The sequence below is a fragment of the Coenobita brevimanus genome, chromosome 65, assembly GCF_032717465.1.
Source record: "Coenobita brevimanus isolate Jiangsu-jjx chromosome 65, ASM3271746v2, whole genome shotgun sequence".
NCBI classification, from domain to species: domain Eukaryota; kingdom Metazoa; phylum Arthropoda; class Malacostraca; order Decapoda; family Coenobitidae; genus Coenobita; species Coenobita brevimanus.
In genome coordinates, this window is record NC_137018.1 from 37,021,183 (window position 1) to 37,040,947 (window position 19,765).

General features: G+C 42.9%; 1 protein-coding gene across 1 annotated transcript in view; it reads left to right on the plus strand.

The window, feature by feature from the left end:
• ova (ovaries absent) overlaps positions 1-19,765 on the plus strand; it is a 425,539-nt gene that overhangs the window by 36,560 nt on the left and 369,214 nt on the right. The window contains exon 2 of the mRNA XM_080276474.1: positions 7,712-7,961. Coding sequence (XP_080132600.1) covers positions 7,851-7,961 — 111 coding nt within the window. The 5' untranslated portion in view covers positions 7,712-7,850. The remainder of the gene's footprint in view (positions 1-7,711; positions 7,962-19,765) is intronic.

Genomic DNA, 19,765 nt, shown 5'->3' on the forward strand with positions numbered 1-19,765 from the left:
ACTTGGAAAGACAAGCAATAAGAAGTGACGGGAAAGGTGGGAGAAATAGGAAGAGAGGAGGGCAGGCACAGAAAAAGAATGATAAAGGCTAAGGAAGAAGTAGGCAGCACTACATCAAGTGAGTGGATGATGGTTGCCACCACCTACCACATAAATACAGTAAAACCTCGATTTAACGGCATTCATTCTAACGGCACAAACCTCCCGAGGACTATTTATTGCAAAAAAAATTTTAAAATTCCCCCCAAATGGTTAAAAATTAGAAAGATATTCAAATGTGGCGGGCATCGCGTGCATCTCGATCGTCTCTTTGCAGTTTCTCGCCAACTGGGTATGTTTATGCTCACCCAGTCTTCTACCTAGCCTGACCCTAAAGTGAAGAAAATTAGCATGTAAGGTTAGATTTAAGAACTAGTGTTATAGACTTCATAACTTAGTAAACTTATTTACGTAGTGCCATCTATTCTACTCCAACCTGCCAATTAACTTACCTGGATTACTGTACAGTAGAGTTGTGATTTAAGACCAAACGAACAACGATCTTACAATAACGCGAGCATTTAATTTCTCCCATAATTACATAATAGCACAGTAATACCACTCAATTGCATGAGAGAAACTGTTGGAAATGGGTGTTTTGGTACTGGATATCCAGATACAACTCATTTGTTATGCTTTTGTTGGTCACTGATTGGTTTCCTCGACCCGACCCGACCCACGTGACCCCCATACCACCAGCCACAGCCTGCTGGCTACTGCCTACCTCAGTGTTGTGTGAACAGTCGCTGTGATGAGAAGTTTATTTCCTTATTTCCTTGCTCCTCGTTTCCTCTCAGAACTGAGCACGTGGTTCCAGACTACCTTTAGTTATGTCTTAGCACCCAGAAAGTGCTATGAACCCAAGAAAAGCATTTATTCTAAATGAAAATGTAAAATTGTTGGATGAAGTGGCATGTAGCATTGCACCTTAAATGCAAATGATCAGACAGATAAAATGAGTTGGGATGTTTATGATGTGGATAGTTTTTTTTTTTGTTGGAAAAAAAAGTTAATGATGGAGCAGTAAAATTCATGTATTTGCCTTTAGTGCAACGAGTGTGAAAAAAAGAAGAAAAAAGGCTTTGTGCTCGATCTTTTTGTTATAAACTGACAATCTTTGGTCAGGTAAATTCGGATCTTACGATACTTGAAGACACTACGTGTTGACATAAACAGTTAGGCAAGATAATTATGTGACTTCAGTTCATGTGAATTATACTGTCATACAAATTATACTGTTTGGCTGACTTGTTTATTTTTCATGATTTCTGCATTCATGGGTATCTGAGAAGTGAGATATGCAATCAGTCCATGCTGATAACTTCTTTATATATATATATATTGTTGATGACTAACGGCTTTCAAAAAATTTCACACTGCATTTTAATTTTTTTTAAATTTTTTTATTAGTACCGAAAGTGATTCATGAAGAAATATGTGTGATGCTGGTAGGCCATTATTCATGTGTTGTTTAGGTCAAGTTTGTGCTTGATGTCTAATAAGGACTGTCAAGAGGCTTAGTGGCAATCCTTGGTGATTAAAATTTTTATGGGGAGTGTTAGGGGGTAAAACTGATAGGGTAGGTTAGGTCAGAATGCAGTAGCTATGCGTTGATGTGTCCAGTCGATGAGGTTGTATCTAAACACACTGTCTTCGGTGTCTTAAGGCAGACGTATTTCTAATAATCTATCTTTAAATATATTTTTAACGAAAAAATTAGGCCCCTAGAACCTAACCCCCTATTTTACATGTAAATATACAGTATGTCATGTTTTAGCACGAAATCGATTTTGTGCTTGGTTCTGCATAACCCTTGTGTTGCATGAAGACTCAACTGTACTGTACAGTACTTACCTGGATTACTGTACAGTACTCTACTACACCACACCTACCTGCCTTCTATTGTTCTAAATATAATTTATTTTTTTTTATTTTGCATGTCTGCACATGTTTATATGCAGTAAAATGTGTTAGCATGAGTTCCGGGGGTACCGATAGGTGTAAACCCCAATCTAACGGAATTTTGTTTTTTCGGCATGCTCAGGGCCCCCTAGGGTGGTGTTAAACCGAGGTTTTACTGTATACAGGAATGTTAAGATTAAGCTTGTGTTTTTCGGAAATATGCTAATGCTCACCAGACTAGTTTACCAGGCAGCCACAGATAGGGTTGAGTGTGGTGCCTGATCAAATGTCTTAGTGGTGATCCCTGTACTGTATTTTCCATACTCACTTCTAATTCCTCATTCTCTGGTTCCTTTTCTTGTATTTCATGCTTTCTGTCCCTTATTTGTGTGAACAGGGTCTTAAATACGTGTTATGCATGTCCGGTATGGAGATATTTAGGTGGCTTTCAAAGTTACGTTGCGTTAGGGTCCATAAGTACCAGTCCAGGAGGGAAGGGCCCAATTTCCAGACATGCCTTTGTCTGTATTACATCAGATATTGGGAAGATTACGGTACTGTATGTATGGCTTGGCGGGACTTTCTTTGCGGGAAAAGTCTATCGTCTCACACTGCCACCTACTGGCCTACCGGACAAACTTTCAAATAACGAACAAATGACCAGTGTACGGAGCGATTCTCCACCAGCAGATATTGTCTGTTGCTTTCAAAATCCATTGATTCGGGGTCCGTACAATTGAGGGTTGACTGTATATTACTGTTACTACTGTATACATGTTCATCTGGTGCACTAGGCAAAACAGTTAGTCAAATAAAAACTAGTTCAGATCTGAGCAGTGAATATAAGGATTTACAATACCAAATACAATGACTTGCAATAAAAAGAAAAATACCAGTGCAGATGGGTCCCATTAGGCTATACGGGCATCCATTATACGATAAACCAATAATACAAGAATGGGCAATTCCCATCCAAATTTGGTGAACCCAGCAGGGTCAGTTAACCTAACCCTTTCCTCATAAGTTACGCATTCCGTTAAACGAGTTTCACAATTTTTTTTTTTTTTTTTTCCGTTACATGAGGATCTGCTATCCGAGCAGTCCTTCATTAACATCTCCCATTCATACAGTGGGACTGTTCATAAACTTAAAGTGTCAACATGGAGTTGTGGAACAAAGTAACTTTTTGTAAGAAAGAGGCTGTTTGTTTTAGCTTTTTGTACTGTTCTTTTACCAAAAAAAAAAAAAAAAAAAAAAAAAAAAAAAAAAAAAAAAGACTGATAAGCAGTAGTGCATACAGATTCTGAAAGGTGTGTGTATTTGAGTTGAAACTACTCATATCAAGCAACCTTTATGCATTCTTGGTTGAGACAAACTTTTTTCTCTCAGAACTGCCCTTCCAGAATTCCAGTGCGTCTTTTGCATTGCAGCGTCTTATGTGGGGTGAAATACGGTAACCATTTTTCCAGACTGAGGCCACTTGTCATGTACAATAATTCAACAGGGACTGATGGAGGTAACATAATATTTCAACCATACACCTCTGACCCATTATTTTTTTCATTCATTCATTGCCAGACGCCATGTATCCCAGACGGGGTGGCCAAGAGCTCAGAGTTAATTGTTTTTTTACAGGGAGGGGCACTAATCCTCCACCAACCCCACTTGACGTAGGGATGCCAACAGCATCTGGTGTTCCCAGGCGGTCACCCATCCAAGTACTAACCAGACCCAACGTTGATTATCCTTCAGTGTAATTACACTCTTGCTCTGGTTTAAGTTCTTTGTAGAACAACTAGGCCTGGTTTGTTATCAAACTACCTGACACTTCCACATCAATCAAAACCATTCCATCACCACTTGTTCATACTCAGTACTCTCATTATCTATAATAGTGTTTCTAATGATAATTTGCTTCTTCAAATTGCTGTCCCCATCGAATTTCAGTATATTTTTTCCTTTGCTTCTTTATATCGTAAGCAGTAGATGAACCAATTTCATGTGTGTCACACTAATTCTGCATGGGAACACCACGATCAAGTTTTTCAACAGTTTTATTATTTTTTGGTATATTAGAAATGTCTTACTGCATTAAATCCTCCCAAATAGCTGTTAATACACGACTGTGACCAGACAGGTGAGTGAAATGATACGTAAAGATACAGGCAGCCATTGCAGAGATCACTGGGTGACTATGTATCAGTTACAATGGTAATGGCATGCCTCATGGCAACTGACTTCCACGTGCAACCTCGTAACATAGTAACGCTTTATGCACTCTACACTCATTTATTGTTTCAGTAGACATCAGTGATCGAAATAACCTTTTGAGTTGACTGTGGTAGTTATTATGAATGAACTAAATTGGTGATACTGTATAATGAAGTATTTAAGTGTGTACAGTACTTAACTAAAAGAACATGAAATTTCATAAGAAGCGTCATATTTGCAAGAACCGAAACTGATGGTAGGGATTGGTTAACTGTAAGAATTTCGTTCTCAAAGACAAAATACATTGGTAACAATGCTGCCTCACAAAGGTACTTAGGAGAAATACCAGAGAAAATAGTCATTTGGGTCAGGACTGACAGTAGCAGAACTGGTGTAAACATTTCTGATACATTCCCTCCGATCCTTTTTAGGGGTTATTCTGATATTAGGCAAAACAATAAGTGTAAACTTGTGGGCCCTGAACCAATTAAAATCTATCCCATTTATTGCTTTAGCGCCGGTTGACATGTATAGCCATCATGATTCTTGGCGTCGAGCAACGCCGGTTGATGTGTATAGCCACAAGCATCTTCCTGCCACCCTTTGAACTTTAACTTACCCTTACTCATCGACGGGACCACCTGGAGACGTAGGGATACTTTCATTTGAAAGAGGAAGAGTTGTTGAATCTCATGTATCTTTAATTTTTTCTCTAGATGTTGTCATTTGGCAGATATTACGTTCTGAAGTAAGGGCATTTTTTTCAGTCACGGATATCCCCTGTAGGGAGAAGTGTGCGACATTGGAAAACCTCTGGCATGTAGGGGTTAATTGGTTACTGAGGGGTTTCACCATTGCAGTAGGTTGGCAGACCAATTAACCACAATCAAGGAAGTTTACTGGTGCTTATGTTTGACACAAACACCAACACTTTCATCTTTCTCAGAAGCCATAGCTAGGGTTGATTGTAAGTAAAATGAGATCAGAATCAGACAAAGTACAGTATATATATATATATATATATATATATATATATATAAATATATATAAGTATATAAAATAAAAAAAGTAGTAAATACAGGTCTCCCTCGTTTTACGCTGTATCGTTTTATGATAGTTCGCATTTACGATCCTTATTCTTTAGTACCAAATGTTCATTTTACAATTGAGCTTCCTCGCATTTACGATTGGACATGTGGAAATCCTGTACTCACAGGCAGATCAGCTGAGAGTTGCATGGCATACCTGCCCAAACCTCCACCTCCACCACCTCTCATTCTCCTGATTCATGCACCCCTGCCACCCAAACCTCCACTACCCCTGCTCCCTCCCTCTCCACCTCTTGTGTTGACGAGTGATGGGCTTTGGCTCAGGATGTCTCCTAGCATCGGAGGAGACACTAAGGCATTACGTCCTCCAGCCTCGAGGGGGACTGACTAAGGGTGAACAGAGCTACAGTACAGTAGGAGAGTACATTACAGTACAGTACAGCTGTATTTCACGTTGTTTTTGCTATTTCATGTCTTTATGTTTGCAAATGTACATACATATGTGATTCAGGTGCACTACAATACATAAAACATCATCATTATTATTGCATATTAGATCACTTGTATGGGTCTTGGGTTCCTTATACATGAGTCCAGGAACGCATCCCTATTTTTCCCATTAAACCTTGATTTTGCTTTACGATATTTCGGTTTACGATTGCCTTTCTAGGAACACATACCAATCATAAAACGAGGGAGACCTGTACTGTAATTTGGTTTTACGCCAGGTATCCCCGAAGGGCTAAGGCGTTGCCCCTGGTTAGAGGACTTTGGACTGGAGTGTGTAGCATTTTATGGCCGGATGCCCTTCCTGATGTCTACCAATGACCCTTGAGTGGATTCGATCCTCCAACCCTTCGGTCAGAGCAGAATGCTCTAACCCACTGAGCCACGACTGTAGGTGGGGGCACTCACCATCCACTCACTCAAATGTAGTGCTGCTCTCGGGTGTCTGCCCTGTCCTCTTCTCCATCCGTCTTTCCTTCCATCTTCTGTCTTTCTATCCTTCATTCTTTCCTCGTCTTTCTGCCTGCGGGTGACTTTACACTCCCTCTTCTATCTTTCATTCCTTCATTCTTTCCTCTTCCTTCTACCTGTGGGTGACTCTACACTGAGTGACAAGCCAAATGGTTTGCTGTACACCAGGAAACCATTTACTACGCTGGGTGGTAACCATATAACCAAATTTTGGCGCCTGGTGGTTTAGTGGGTAATTATTGTGCTCCAATCAGATTGAGCCGGTGAAGGTTTACAGTATATCCAAGGGGTGATTGGGGTTTATTGCTCACGTAATACCACTCAGGAATGAGTGAGGTTGGTCACTCTCGTCTTAAATGTCAGGACCAACTACCTAGCCCCGGGCTCCTACGCTCCTCATGAGGCAACATAGGATTGGATGATGGATGGATATATATATATTTATATATATATATATCGGTACAGTATATATATATGGGGTAGGCAGTGGCTCAATCGGTAGAGAGTTGGCCTTCAGTCCTCAGGGACCCGGGTTCGAATCCCGGCTGGGGCAGGGAACAGTTTAAGGATTTGAATTTCATTAAATCAGGCTTTACTGATCTACCAGAAGACCCGCCGACATGTCGTAAAAATACCCCCGCTAGTACCAATACACCAGTCCTGTATGAGACAGCCCTAGCATGTATTCAGTATGGACGGTGGGTGTTAGCGCCGAAGTGGTGACATGCAGAGGTGTGCGGTACGTAGGAGGACTACCGGGCCTTGAAAGCAGGCTGTGAAGCCTATGCCCAGAGTCGGTCACATAAAAAATATATATATATATATATATATATATATATTTATATATGTAGGTACAGTATATATATATATATATATATATATATATATATTTATATATGTAGGTACAGTATATATATATATATAGGTACAGTATATATATATATATATATATATATATATATATATATAGGTACAGTATATATATATATATATATATATATATATATATATGGAGCCTCTGTGGTAGAGTGTGCGTCTCACATGCTGGTGGATGCGGGTTTGCCTCCCGCCAGAGTTGTAAAAACTTTGGGAAGCATTCACCGAGCTACGTACTGCTTTGGCGGACATAAGGGGTGCTGTGGTTGAATCAGTGTCACATACCAGTGTGCTTGCACCCAGTTGGCTTAAGGGAGGCCGATTACACTTGTTTTACAGACTACACATTCACACGCACATCCAAAGCCACTCCAACATTGCGGTCACACTCACAAGCGCTTCTCACCGTACATAGTCTCTACCAGACAGCCTAAGCCATTGCAATGGTAGAGATACATTGGCTGTTTCGTCCCTGCTTCAGTAGGGATAGGCCGGCCCTGCAGTGGACACTCAACGGCTGCTGCTGCTGCTGCTATATATATATATATATATGTTATATATTGTACATATATAGAAATATATTTTTACAACCTAATAACTTGCAGATGTGCAGATTATTGAAGTGATTTTTATGCTGACTCAAACTATTTCTTTAGATTTGCAGACGTGTGGATTATGGGAGGCATGGTGTGCTGGGCAGCCTGATGTCGCGCTTGACTGTGAGGCGGCTGGAGGGACGAGAGAAAAGCGCCCCAGCCCGGTGTGTGGTGGCGGCTGGTGGCCCACAATACAGGCATGGAGGTGGAAGAGCAGGAATATGCAGATACAGGCGCAGGGGTCATGGTCTCCAACCTACCCCTCCTCTTCTCGAGGGGTAGCCCATCATCACTCCATCATATGACCCTGGTTAGTGCCAATATTTAATCCCTGGCTTAGAATGCTGTAGTGAACTCTTGTGCCATCATGCTTTGTTGTATAGTATGATAAGTCCACATTGTATGTTACCTTCTTTATTTTCTTTTTTTTTCCTTATGGTACCATACTTCAAATAGGTCCACATTAAATTACCATAAGAAGTGTAATAAAGATTCATCGCCAGCTGTAAAGCTGATTTACCTTTTTTTTTTTTTTAAACCTTGCACTGAATGAGGACTTGCTGTACATTTATTTTTTTTGTACAACACAGTTGTTTGTGTATGTCAAGAGAAACATGAAATGAATACAATGTGTGACTTCAGATATTTCAAAGCAAAACACACATCCTTTCTTATCAAATTAGATTGGTACGGTAAGTAACTTAAGTCCACTCCTTGTAGATTATAATGTATGTGCTTGTCGTGTATGTAGGGTGGCTTGTTATTTGAAGATCTGTTAATGAGCTGAGCTTGATGTTAACCCATGGACTGCGAGCCACAGCTCAGGCTGGCTAGTGTCGCGTTGTGAGCCACAGCCCAGGCTGTGCTGGCTGTGCGCCACTGCTTACTACTCCACCCCTACGCAAACTTATGCGTGGCGCTACGCAAAGATAGAGAGAGAGAGATTTTTTTTTCTTTTTACCAGATGATGCCCTGGATGTTTATCTTCGTTTATGATAAACAAACAATTTTTTTTTTTTTTTTAATCCTTAGCCTTTATCATTCTTTTTCTGTGCCTGTCCTCCTCTCTGCCTATTTCTTCCATCTTTCCTGTCACTTCTTATTACTTTTCTTTCCTTTACAGGTGGCTTTACATTGAGTGACAAGCCAAATGGTTTCCTGTAAGCCAAGAAACCATTTACAACGCTGGGTGGTAACCATGTAACCAAACCATACGTGCTCCCTACATGTCAACAAGTGGGTTGGTGGAGGGTTAGTGCCCCTCCCCGTAAAACAACTAACTCAAAGTCAAATGGCCACCCCTTACGGGATTATGGCGTCTGGCAATAGATAGATAGATAGATAGAAATTCATTTTTTCACTACTCCCGAACATAAACTTAGGCATGGCCCTATGCAAAGCTGGAGAGAGAATTTTTTGTGTGTGTGTTTTCCCACCAGATGATGCCCTGGATGTTTATCTTCAAGTTTATTAAAAAAAAAAAAAAAAAAAAAAAAAAAAAAAAAAAAAATTTTTTGCATACCATGGAGTGGGATAAAAAAGGTAATTGTGCAATCCATGGGTTAACATTACTCATTTGATAAACTTTTGAAGTGATTGTGCAAGAATGCGGAGCATCAAATTAGCAGAATAACCTGTTTAGCTGATAGTTTGTGAAGTTAGAGTACTGTAAGTATTAATTAGGTGCAAGCATGGGCAAAAGCATTGTTCCATTTTTTAGCAGAGTGAATATGAAACTCAAAAGACTTTGCTGACTGTTTCGGTGTTGTTGTTGTAGATTAGATTAGTATATGTGTCCACACTTATTTATGGCACCAAGGGGTTAGTTAAACAAATACCTAAAGGTTTGTATTTCCTTACTGTGGTGATCTTTTTTTTTTTTTTTTCTCAGTCAGCAAGGTATTCTGAAGCATATTAACTCCCAGGATCTTATGGTTCTCAAGATGATTGAAATTGTGTGGCGTAATCTGGAACTGAATGCTAGAACTGTCTGATTCATATGAATAGACATCCATTTCCTTACTTGTACTGTTGGATGAGCAGAGACAAGAGGAAAACAGGCTTTGTCCAAGTTTGACTGGCCTTAGAATTGAACTGGAGACTCCATGATGTATGGTGGATAGGGGAGGGTTGAGGTGAGAGGGACTGTTGTGCAGCTGCTGTTGCCGCTGGCCAGGTTAAGGGTGCATTTTGAGTTTTTGGAAATAAAATAAACCCTCTCTGTACTTGATCAGTTGGTGGGAAGCCCGATCAGATAAAGCCGATAATCCAGTAAATCTGGTGGTCCCCCTCTGAAGTTGGGTTTCAGGCACATAATGGGAAACAAATGAGCAAAGTAGCATATCTAGTACATGTACTGTAAATGAAAGCTGTACCCATTTTACACTAATTGTGTCTATAATTTCACACCTTTGTCATAGCACTTCATGACTAGCACAGTATTACAATAATCTTTTATAACAACTCAGCAGTCATGAGGAAGGAAGGGTCAGGTTGGGGCAAAAAGAGTAGGAAACTCATGTATTGTACACTGTATTAGTATAGATGGATGGAAACTGCTCACATACTCACTCTCTTCATATGCTGTAGACTGAGTTAATTTTCCTTCATTGACACGCGGCTGAGATGGTTTCTGGTGTCTCTGGTGCCATATGTGGTACAGAGAGTCCAGAGATGCTGTGGGTTGGGGTCCTGGAGGCTGTACTCCTTGATCCTTAGGCTATATGGAGGCTGGCTTAGGGTGTTTATGTTACAGACACATTGAAGTTTTCTGACTGTGCAGATCCTCTTCGCAGCAGGAGAGGGCACAGGCCTGAAAAATTGGGAGAGCTTAGCCTGGACCTTCATTGGCTGCTGCAATTGCATTAGCTCCAGTCTGATGAGCCACATGACCTCATACTGGTAAGCAAGAAGCCCACCAACTGTCTATGATGGTAGGTATTGTGGGTGCAGCATCATTGCCTGCAGCCAGAGACGGTTCAGGTGCCTCCACCAACTCTTTGTCTTCCTTCTTTGTCAGTGACTTGTTCCATTGCAATTCAGTAGCAGTCTTGCCTCTGGTGGTCTCATAGTCTTCCTGATCCATACCATTCTCAATCACAATGAGACATTGGTGCAGGTAGAGGTTTCTGTAGTGCCTCTTTGCCCTCTCAGTAGCTCTCTGATCCATAGACTGGATAAAGGCTGTAATGTTGGCTGGCAGGAACGAAGCCTTGATTCATCCATCCTTGCTGCAGAGTTCAGTGGAGGAAGGATGGGATGAGCTGTTGCATTGTCCACCAGCAACATTCCCTTCATTTCGTCAGGACTGATGCCATACCATTTTTGATGCTGCCTCATGGAAAGGTCGAAGCTATGGTGGAACGAGTGATGAACGATATCCTGGGTAAACTAGGCAGACTTATTCCTGTGGTACTCCACAGGAAGCTTGGCCTTGATGTCCTTGAGTGACCTAGGTTGCTTGGTGTATGTGTTGAGAGCCATCAGCACTGGCACAGGCCAGTATGGAGAGATGCTCCTTCATTGTCCTATGCCATGCCTGAGAGTGCTGCCAGTATCCTTTGAAGCCTGGGTATTTTGAGGGAGAGCACACCAGAAGAGACCAGTTTCATCAGCATCAACATGGCACTGAGCATCTCCCCAGTTATGGTTTTATTAACAGTGCCATGGCTCCTACCACCACAGCCATCCATTACTACACTTGAACTTTTCTACTCCAGGGTGTGTAGCAAGCCTTTGGGATGTGTGTTGGATGTCCAGGTTACGTACAGGAACACCTTCAGTTCGCTCCTCTGTGTACCACACATGCGCTGCTTTGTCCAGTTTCTTGTTGGGTAGCTTCCTTTTCCTTGAACACATCCTTACCCTTCCTCATGCCTTCCATTTTCTTCATAACCTCCTTTGTTTTGTCTGTGGCCTTCGGGATGTTATGCTGGGCCGAGCTCTTTATGCCATAATTGCAGCTGAAGTTGCCCCTGTTTGTGCCATTCTTGTGTGCCCCAATCACTTCCATCGTCTCCACAATGGTCAAAGTCTTCCTTTTTGCTTTCTCAGTACACTTGGGGGTAGGTGATTCCATGCGAGAATCCATTTATCACAGTCACTATTGGGTAACACTTCACACTCAAGAGGCATGAGATGTAGAGGCAGAGATGTTAACATGATGCAAGAAGTCGCAAGACTGAGGCCAACCACGTGTGGTACAATGTGTTTACAGCCTCTTGTATTGCCCAGCCCTACCAGAAGTAGCCCAAAAATAGCCTGTAACCCCACCGCATCCTCCTCCCAACCTAGCCCAAGTGGGTGAAAAAAGCCACCACCAGTATTGGTAGCTGAGTTCTGAGTCACCCTGCCTGCAAGGAGCAATCCGGTAGGCCTGCGTCAAAAGCCCCAAGTATCGGATAGTGTGCGTTAAATGTAAAAATGTTTCCAGTTGTCCGGTAGGTCCATGGGGTGTTTTTCATTTAACTGATGGTGTCCGGTATGTTTGACATTTTTTCTGGGGCCCCTCAAGGTGTCCGTTAAATCTGATATCTGTTCTAGAGGAGTACGGTAAACCAGGGGTCTGCTATACTGTATTTCAAATGCCTTTGTGAAGCAGGAATGACATGTATCCAGGTGCTTTTATATGTAGAGAACTCATTTGTGATTGCCGGAGTAAGGTGCTGGAATGTATTGGTGATAGTGGTTAAATGATGGAGGCATGACAGCTGTACATTACAAGCCTCATTATTCTCACTTGCAGTTGCTCTCTGCTAACTCCCTCAAACTTTGCCGAAAGGCAAGGAACTGACTTACTGTAGTTTATTATTTTGTGCTCTATATCTGAATATTTAACTTTACTCATTTGAGTACATAAGTGTTCAGACATAGAAAAAATCCCTAAATACTGTAATAAGGATGTTAAAATGTCTGTGTTCTGTATTTTACATAACCTTCACACCCAACCCCTAGAGGCAGAGTTAGGCAGGATAGTAAGGCAGACAGAAGAGGATATGCAGACCTAACCAAGCATGAGGAGAGGGAGACAGGTGAGACATGAGTGACAGAAATACAACAGAAGACATTAGGGGGAATGAACTCACCAGTGAACAGGCAGAAAGTTCTTTATAAGTCCTACGTACAGTGGAATCTCCTGAATTGTGGTCTTATGAGACTGGGCACATGCCACAATTTGAGAATTTCACAGTTTAGAAATAACAAATCTTATGGGAAAAATTACTTACGGGGGTGTCATGTTGGAAAAGTTGCTCCCATTACCCCCAAACCTACATCAAACAGGTCACCAGCAAACTCTAACAACCTGGAAAAGATATTAGTAAAGTATTTAACACACACACACACACACACACAGTATGCTAATGTAGATGGTCTAATCTCAGCAAGGCTGGAAGTAGACGATTCCTTGAGGGTAAATGAGCCAGACAGTATGTGCTTTGTAGAGACCAAGCCAAGAAAGAATATTAAAATCCAAATGGAAGATGGGAAGTACAAACTATGGAGAAGAGATAGAAAAGACATATAGGAGGAGAAGTGATGATAACAGTTAAAATTAGCCCAAGTGTGGAAATTGGAGAAGGTATGGCCGAAGTGATAAACGTGGTAATGGAAACCAGAGGGAGAGGCATTAGAGACACCGCTGTAGCATATGTCCCCCCAAAAACAAGGGCATGGAGTGAAGAGGAATATCAGGAGATGTTGTCAGACATGGTTAGATTATCTTCAGAAAGTGATTTGGAAAAGCAACAACTTAATCCTGATGGGTGACTTTCATTGTAAAGAGGTAAACTGGGAGGAGTGGGACTCAGGAAGTAGTGAAGTTTTATGGGGCAGTAAACTGATAAATACAGCAATGGATAATGTAATGACCCAATGGGTTAAAAAAGAGACAAGATTTAGAGGTGATGACACACCAGCAAGACCATATTTGATTCAAACCAGAGAACCTGATGCAATGAAATCTCTTAAATATCCCTGTCCTATAGGAAAAAGTGATCATGTAGTGATAGAGTTCCAAACGATAGAAGGAAATGGGGAGACAAGATGAGCTATACAGGCATGGAAGATACAACTTTGGGAAAGCAAACTTTACAGGATTGAGAAAATTTTTCAAAGAAGTGGGTTGGTGAGAATTCAAGGAAATGAGAGATTCAGAAAAAGTGGGATATCTTTCTAGACATATAATACGGGTGTGGAAAAGTATGTGCCTAAAGTTAGTGGGAAAGAGAACTGGAGAAATGACTGGTTCAACAAAAGGTGTATGATAGCAAAAAAGAAAGGGATAAGGCATGGAATAAATGGGGAGAGGTAATGATAGAACAAAGGAAGAATATAAAAGAACTAGAAATGAATATACTGTACAAGAATATGTAGAGAGGAAGAAAGAAACTTCAAAAAAGGTATAATTGACTAATGTAAGGATGATAGCAGCTAAATTGTTCAACATGTTTATTAATGGTAAATTAAAACAAGAGGAGTGAATCATTAAGCTGAAAGCAGAAGGAAATGTCTATTAAGATGCGGTAATGCAAGCTGAAATAATGAACAAATGCTTCCAATCAGTCTTCACTAGAGAAAGTGATTTTGTGGAGGAGGAGGGAGTGACAAGAAATGTACAGTAGTGTAAAAAGAGTAAAAGTTGAAGTGCAAGAAGTGTTCAAATTACTAGAAACTCAAGATGTGAGGAAGGCCTCAGGAGCAGGCAGAATCTCTAACTAATTGGATGTTATAGGAATGCAGAGAACAGATGGTGGATAAGTTTCACGGTTTGTGTGTTCTCAGGAAAAAGGGAAAGTGCCTCGGGAATGGAAGAGGGCCAGCGTGGTACCAATTAATAAGGAGGGAACAAGGAAGAACCCCTGAATTATAGGCCATTGTCCCTGACCAGCTTGGTTGCAAAATTGTGCAAGAGGATCCTGAAAGACAGATGGATGAAATATCTGGAGGAGATGGACATTTCAGCAGAAAGTCAGTTTGGTTTCAGAAGTGGAAGGTCATGTGTTTCCAGCTTGTTGAGCTTCTACTCAAGGGCGATAGACATGCTGCAGGAGAGAGGTGGTTGGGTGGAGTGTGTGTACAGTATTCAGATCTGGAGAAAGCCTTTGATAAGGTACCCCACAAGTGACTAATGTGGAACTTGGAACCCAGGAGGACTGAAGGAGAATTTCTTGGAGTGGATGAAAGACTTCTTGAGAGACTGGCAAATGCGGACAAGATATCTGGATGGAGGGAAGTAACAAGTGGAGTCCCACAGGGCTCGGTGTTAACGCCCTTAACCTGAGGCGTTCCATTGACGTATGAGTACGTCGCAACGTTTTGTCACAGCTAGACCCATCGACGTACCAGTACGTCGTGCAATTGCAAGGTTTATAATTTGCACAATTTTAAATTTTTGTGCGTGATTTTTGGTACATATACACTTGACACCTTCCTCTACAAGATACCAGGCAAGGACAACACTTTACCCTGCATGACCTTCCCCCCCTACCTGCATGCCATTGTCTTGGCAATTCACCTGTTACCAGTGACCTAGCCAATAAAGACATTCAGGGCTAGAGTGATTCCCAATTGATGACAATGTGGAGGACAAAGTTTACCATAGCATTAGAGGAAGAAACGGTCAGAAATGATGATCAGGTAATGTTCCCAAAAAAAGGTCAGGTATGTTGATGTGTTAGTGAGTGAAACAATGCTTATATTGATATTACTGTTTGAAAACCAATATACTCTCTTACTACATATAAATTCGTACCAAATAAATAAATAAATACCGTTTATGAGTGGTGTGGAATAGTTACCCTTCGACAGAACTTGTTTTCTTTGGAGCCAGCCTGATAGAAAACCCAGTGAGGTAAGGAGTACTGCTACCTGTATTGAGTATTATAAACCTAGGTGAGCGATTTCTCTATGAATTTTCGATGTTTCTCACCAAAAGCGGAGGTTTTAACCAAAAAACTTTTTTTTCCAAAATTGGTCGGGATTGGGGGGAGTCAGTGGTGGAAAGTCGGTTGGGACCTGGCGGGTTAATGTTCCAGATTTACGTAAACGATGTGGTAGATAGAATGAACAGTTATGCAAGTCTGTTTGCTGATGATGCATATATCATGGGACTAGAAGAAGTTGAAGAAGACTGTAAAGTGCTGCTGGAGGACCTGGATAGGATTCATGAGTGGAGCTGGATGTGGGAAATGAAATTCAATGCCAGAAAAAGTAAAATATTTGAAATGGGTAAAAGTACCAAAAGACCATCACTGAATTATTTGATGGGTAATGAACCATTAACAAAAGTGAGAGAAGAGAAGGACTTGGAAGTGCTAGTCCAGGATAATTTGTCACCCGAAAAAGATAGAGACGTATAATCTGTTAATATATATATATATATATATATATATATATATATAGTGCTCGTCAGAAGTATCGAGCGCCCTGTGTCCCTCCTACGAAACGAACCTTTCAACATTGAAATAACATGTAAATAATGCATTATATTTACCTTTAATGCTTGGTAGGGTATCCTTTGCACTTCTTCACGGACCTGAGACGTCATGGAAGTGAAAGGGCGAGGTTCCTCAGGTGCTGGGGTGGTATTTTTGCCTAGGACTCACGAATGGCTGCATCCAGCTTAGGCAGAGAGCTCACGTCCTTCCCTTGGAGATTCTTCTATACGAGGTACCAGAGGTTTTCTGTCGGGTTGAGGTCTGGGCTATTGCCTGGCCAGTTTTTAATGAAAGAGACCTCGCAGTCAAGAAGCCAGTTGGTGACTGATTTGGCTTTATGAGCAGGTGCACCGTCCTGCTGAAACACTCGTGCGCCTGTGAGCTCGAAGGACTCGGGTACGTGATCACGAAGAAGCTCCAGGTAAACGTCCTGATTCACTCTGCAGTTCTTGGGAAGCACAACAAGCTTCCCCAAACCCTTCCCAGAGAAACAACCCCATACCATAAGTGAATCAGAGTGTTTAACTGTGCTCTCCACGTAATGGGTCAAGCAGGTCACTACCTTTGCGCCGGTACACGCGCGCTCCTGGATTACAGGTAACACTAAACGTTGCCTCATCAGACCACAACGCTGACAACCATTGGTCCCCACCCCAGTTAAGGTACTTGTTAGCAAAGGCAAGCCTACGAAGTCACTGGTAACATGTAAGAAGAGGCTTTCTTACAGGCCTGTGACTTGTGTAACCAATTTCATGGACTCTTTGAGACACCGTGCGCACTGAAACCTCACCAAACACCTCCGGTTTGCTCTCCTTAATTTTCCTTGCACTCATGAGGATTAGACTCCACTGCACGTTTTAACACATTAACAGACCTCAGGGAAGTTTTCCTTGGCCTACCAGACCGCGGTTTCTTTGTAGGAACGTCACCACTATTTTCCACTCGAAAACAGGCGCACCACCTCCGCACTGTCGATCGAGCCACACCAACCAAATCACAGTTTCCTTTGTGGGGTGGCCTGCCTCCTTTAGAGCAATGATCTGTGATATGACTTCACTCGAAAGCTCACGGGTAGGGGCCATAACTAAGTGGCGAAAGCCAAAACACTGCAGGACACTAGATAAAAAATGGCGCAAGAAGAGAGGGAGGAGCGGCGGAGTACCTCTCTCTCACGCAGCCCGTAGGCAACTGAGGCGGCAGCCAACCAGCACGCAGTAAGGCCTCAAGCTGCCGTGACGTCGTGTTAGCGACCCAAACATCTGGCTCAATTTTTAGTACCAAAAAAGGGTGATTCTTTTTTCGCCAAAAGTATTGCGCGCCCTGACATAGGCGCTTGATACTTCTGACGAGCACTGTATATATATACAGTAATCCCCGTACTATCTGGATGCCTACTTTCCGGACATCCCCACTTACCGGATATTTGGTCCCTGGATCCAGTATTCCCAAAATGGGCCAAAATTAGCAAAAAATTTGGGGGGGAGGGAGACTTTCCCCCCCTGTAATTTGAACTCTGCGCGCGTGGCGCGGACCAGCTGTGTTTTGGTGCGTAGTTCCGCCGCCGTCTGCTAGAGCGCCTCTGCATCCTCCCTACTTACCGCCCGTCTCTTGTTGTGAGTGCACGCTCGTCATCATGGCTGCCCACATGCTCGCTTTTGTGGTAGTGCCTTACCTGCTGCAGGCTCTGCTGCTGGTCTCCTGCCTCTTGTTAGTGTGTGTGATGATGGCCCCACTGCCTGAGAAGAGAAAGAGAGTGGTTTTGACTCTGGAAAAGAAGAGGGAGATATTGGACAAGGTGGACGCGGGATGGTCAACCTCATGCATCCTCCGTGAATTTAACCTGGCCTGATCTAGTTTGATATCAAGAGATCCCGCAACAAACTCATGCAGTACACGGCTGACTTCTCGTCAAAGAACAAACGCAATGTGGAGAGGAAGATGATGTTTACTTCCCAGTACGCAGAAGTCGACCTCTCCACATTGATTTAGTATCGACAGCAACGTGCTGCTGGTGTGCTGGTGCATGGCATGGAGCTGATGGCTGCTGCTGAGAAGTTCGCATGGCTGCACGTTGCCCCAGACTTCAAGGCATCCGAGGGTTAGCTTTTCTCATTCAAGTTATGACATGGCCTTACCAACTGTAAGGCCCATGACGAAGCTTTGGACACCAACGAGAATGGAGTAGAGGAGTTTCGGCACAAGGTGAAGCGCTTGATCAACAGGGAAGGCCTCACTCTCGGTCAAGTCAACAATGCGGACGAAACTGGTTTCTTCTATCGCTCTTTGCCAATGAACACTCTAGCCGAGGAGACGGAGAAGCGTGTACCTGGCTGCAAGCTCTCCAAGCAACGGATTTCTGCTTTGTGTTGTGCCAATGCTAATGGCATGCACCGGCTTAAACCCGTTATTGTTGGCCGTGCAAAGCAGCCTCGGTGTCTTTGTGGGGTGATGGATATCCTTCCTGTCACATTTGGTACCATTCTTTGAAGACATGGTTCACTGCCCATGTCTTCAAAAACTGGTTCCACTGCCATTTCATCAAGGAGGTCATTCATTACCAGACAAAGACACTGGAAATCCCGCGCGACCAGGTAAAGGCTTTCCTTCTCCTCAACAATGCACCTGCTCACCCGTGCGACAAGGACTTGGTGACTGAGAATGGGCGCATTAGGTGCTTGTTTCTGCCACCTATTACAACTGCTCTCATCCAACCAATGGACCAAGGAGTGATCGTGGCAACGAAGAGGCTGTACCGACGGAAGTTCCTGGACGAGGTGATGGTTGTTCTCGAGGACGAGGACGAGCGCAGGATGGGACAGGACACGCGAGGCCAGCGGACTTTGGAAAACCTTTGCTGCTACAACATCAAGTCTGGAATCTACAACTGGGCCAGTGCATGGAAGGAAGTCCCTGTCAAGACTCTAGAAAATGGTTGGTCTCGTCTGCTTCTCGGAACGGATGTGGAACACAATTTCCTAGGTTTTGATGTGGATGACTTCCATGCACGTCTATGTTCGCATGGCGACGATGTTGATGTGGACGAAGTGCTTGAGTGGTTGGATGACGACGAGGCCGATCCTGGGTATCAGACTATGTCTGATATCATGGTCACATCTTCAGTTGCAGGTGTCAGTACCCAGCTTAAAGATTTCCACGAGGACGGTGATGATGCTGTGGACTCCTCTCAGCGTGACACTACTCCATCCATCCCCAAGCTGAGCACACTCCGGGAACACCTAGAGTTCGTTCTCGACTACCTGGAACACCTGGACTGCGACAGGGAGATGGGGCCCTTGGGACTTGTGGAGGAAATGTATGCTTTCAGGCAGCGCATCATTAATCCCCAAAATCGTCGTTCCTTGCGTGAATCAACCACTGACAGCTTTTTCAGACCCTTGATCCCTGCTGTGCCCAGCCCTGGCTCCACACCATTGCCTCCCCAAGATAGGCCCTTATCCTCCGAGGCACGGCCCAGCACATCAGGCATGGTGGAGTCACCACTGGATGTTAGTTTGCTTCTGTCTTCAGAGTCGTCTGCAGTGGGTAGTCCATGACCACAACCCAGCGACGCACCCCTAGGCCACCTCCTTCAGCTACTCTCAGACAGTGATTAAATAACAAGGGAATTTACAGTGTTGTGCAGTGAAGAAAACAGTGCGTAGTGTTAAGATATTAGAAT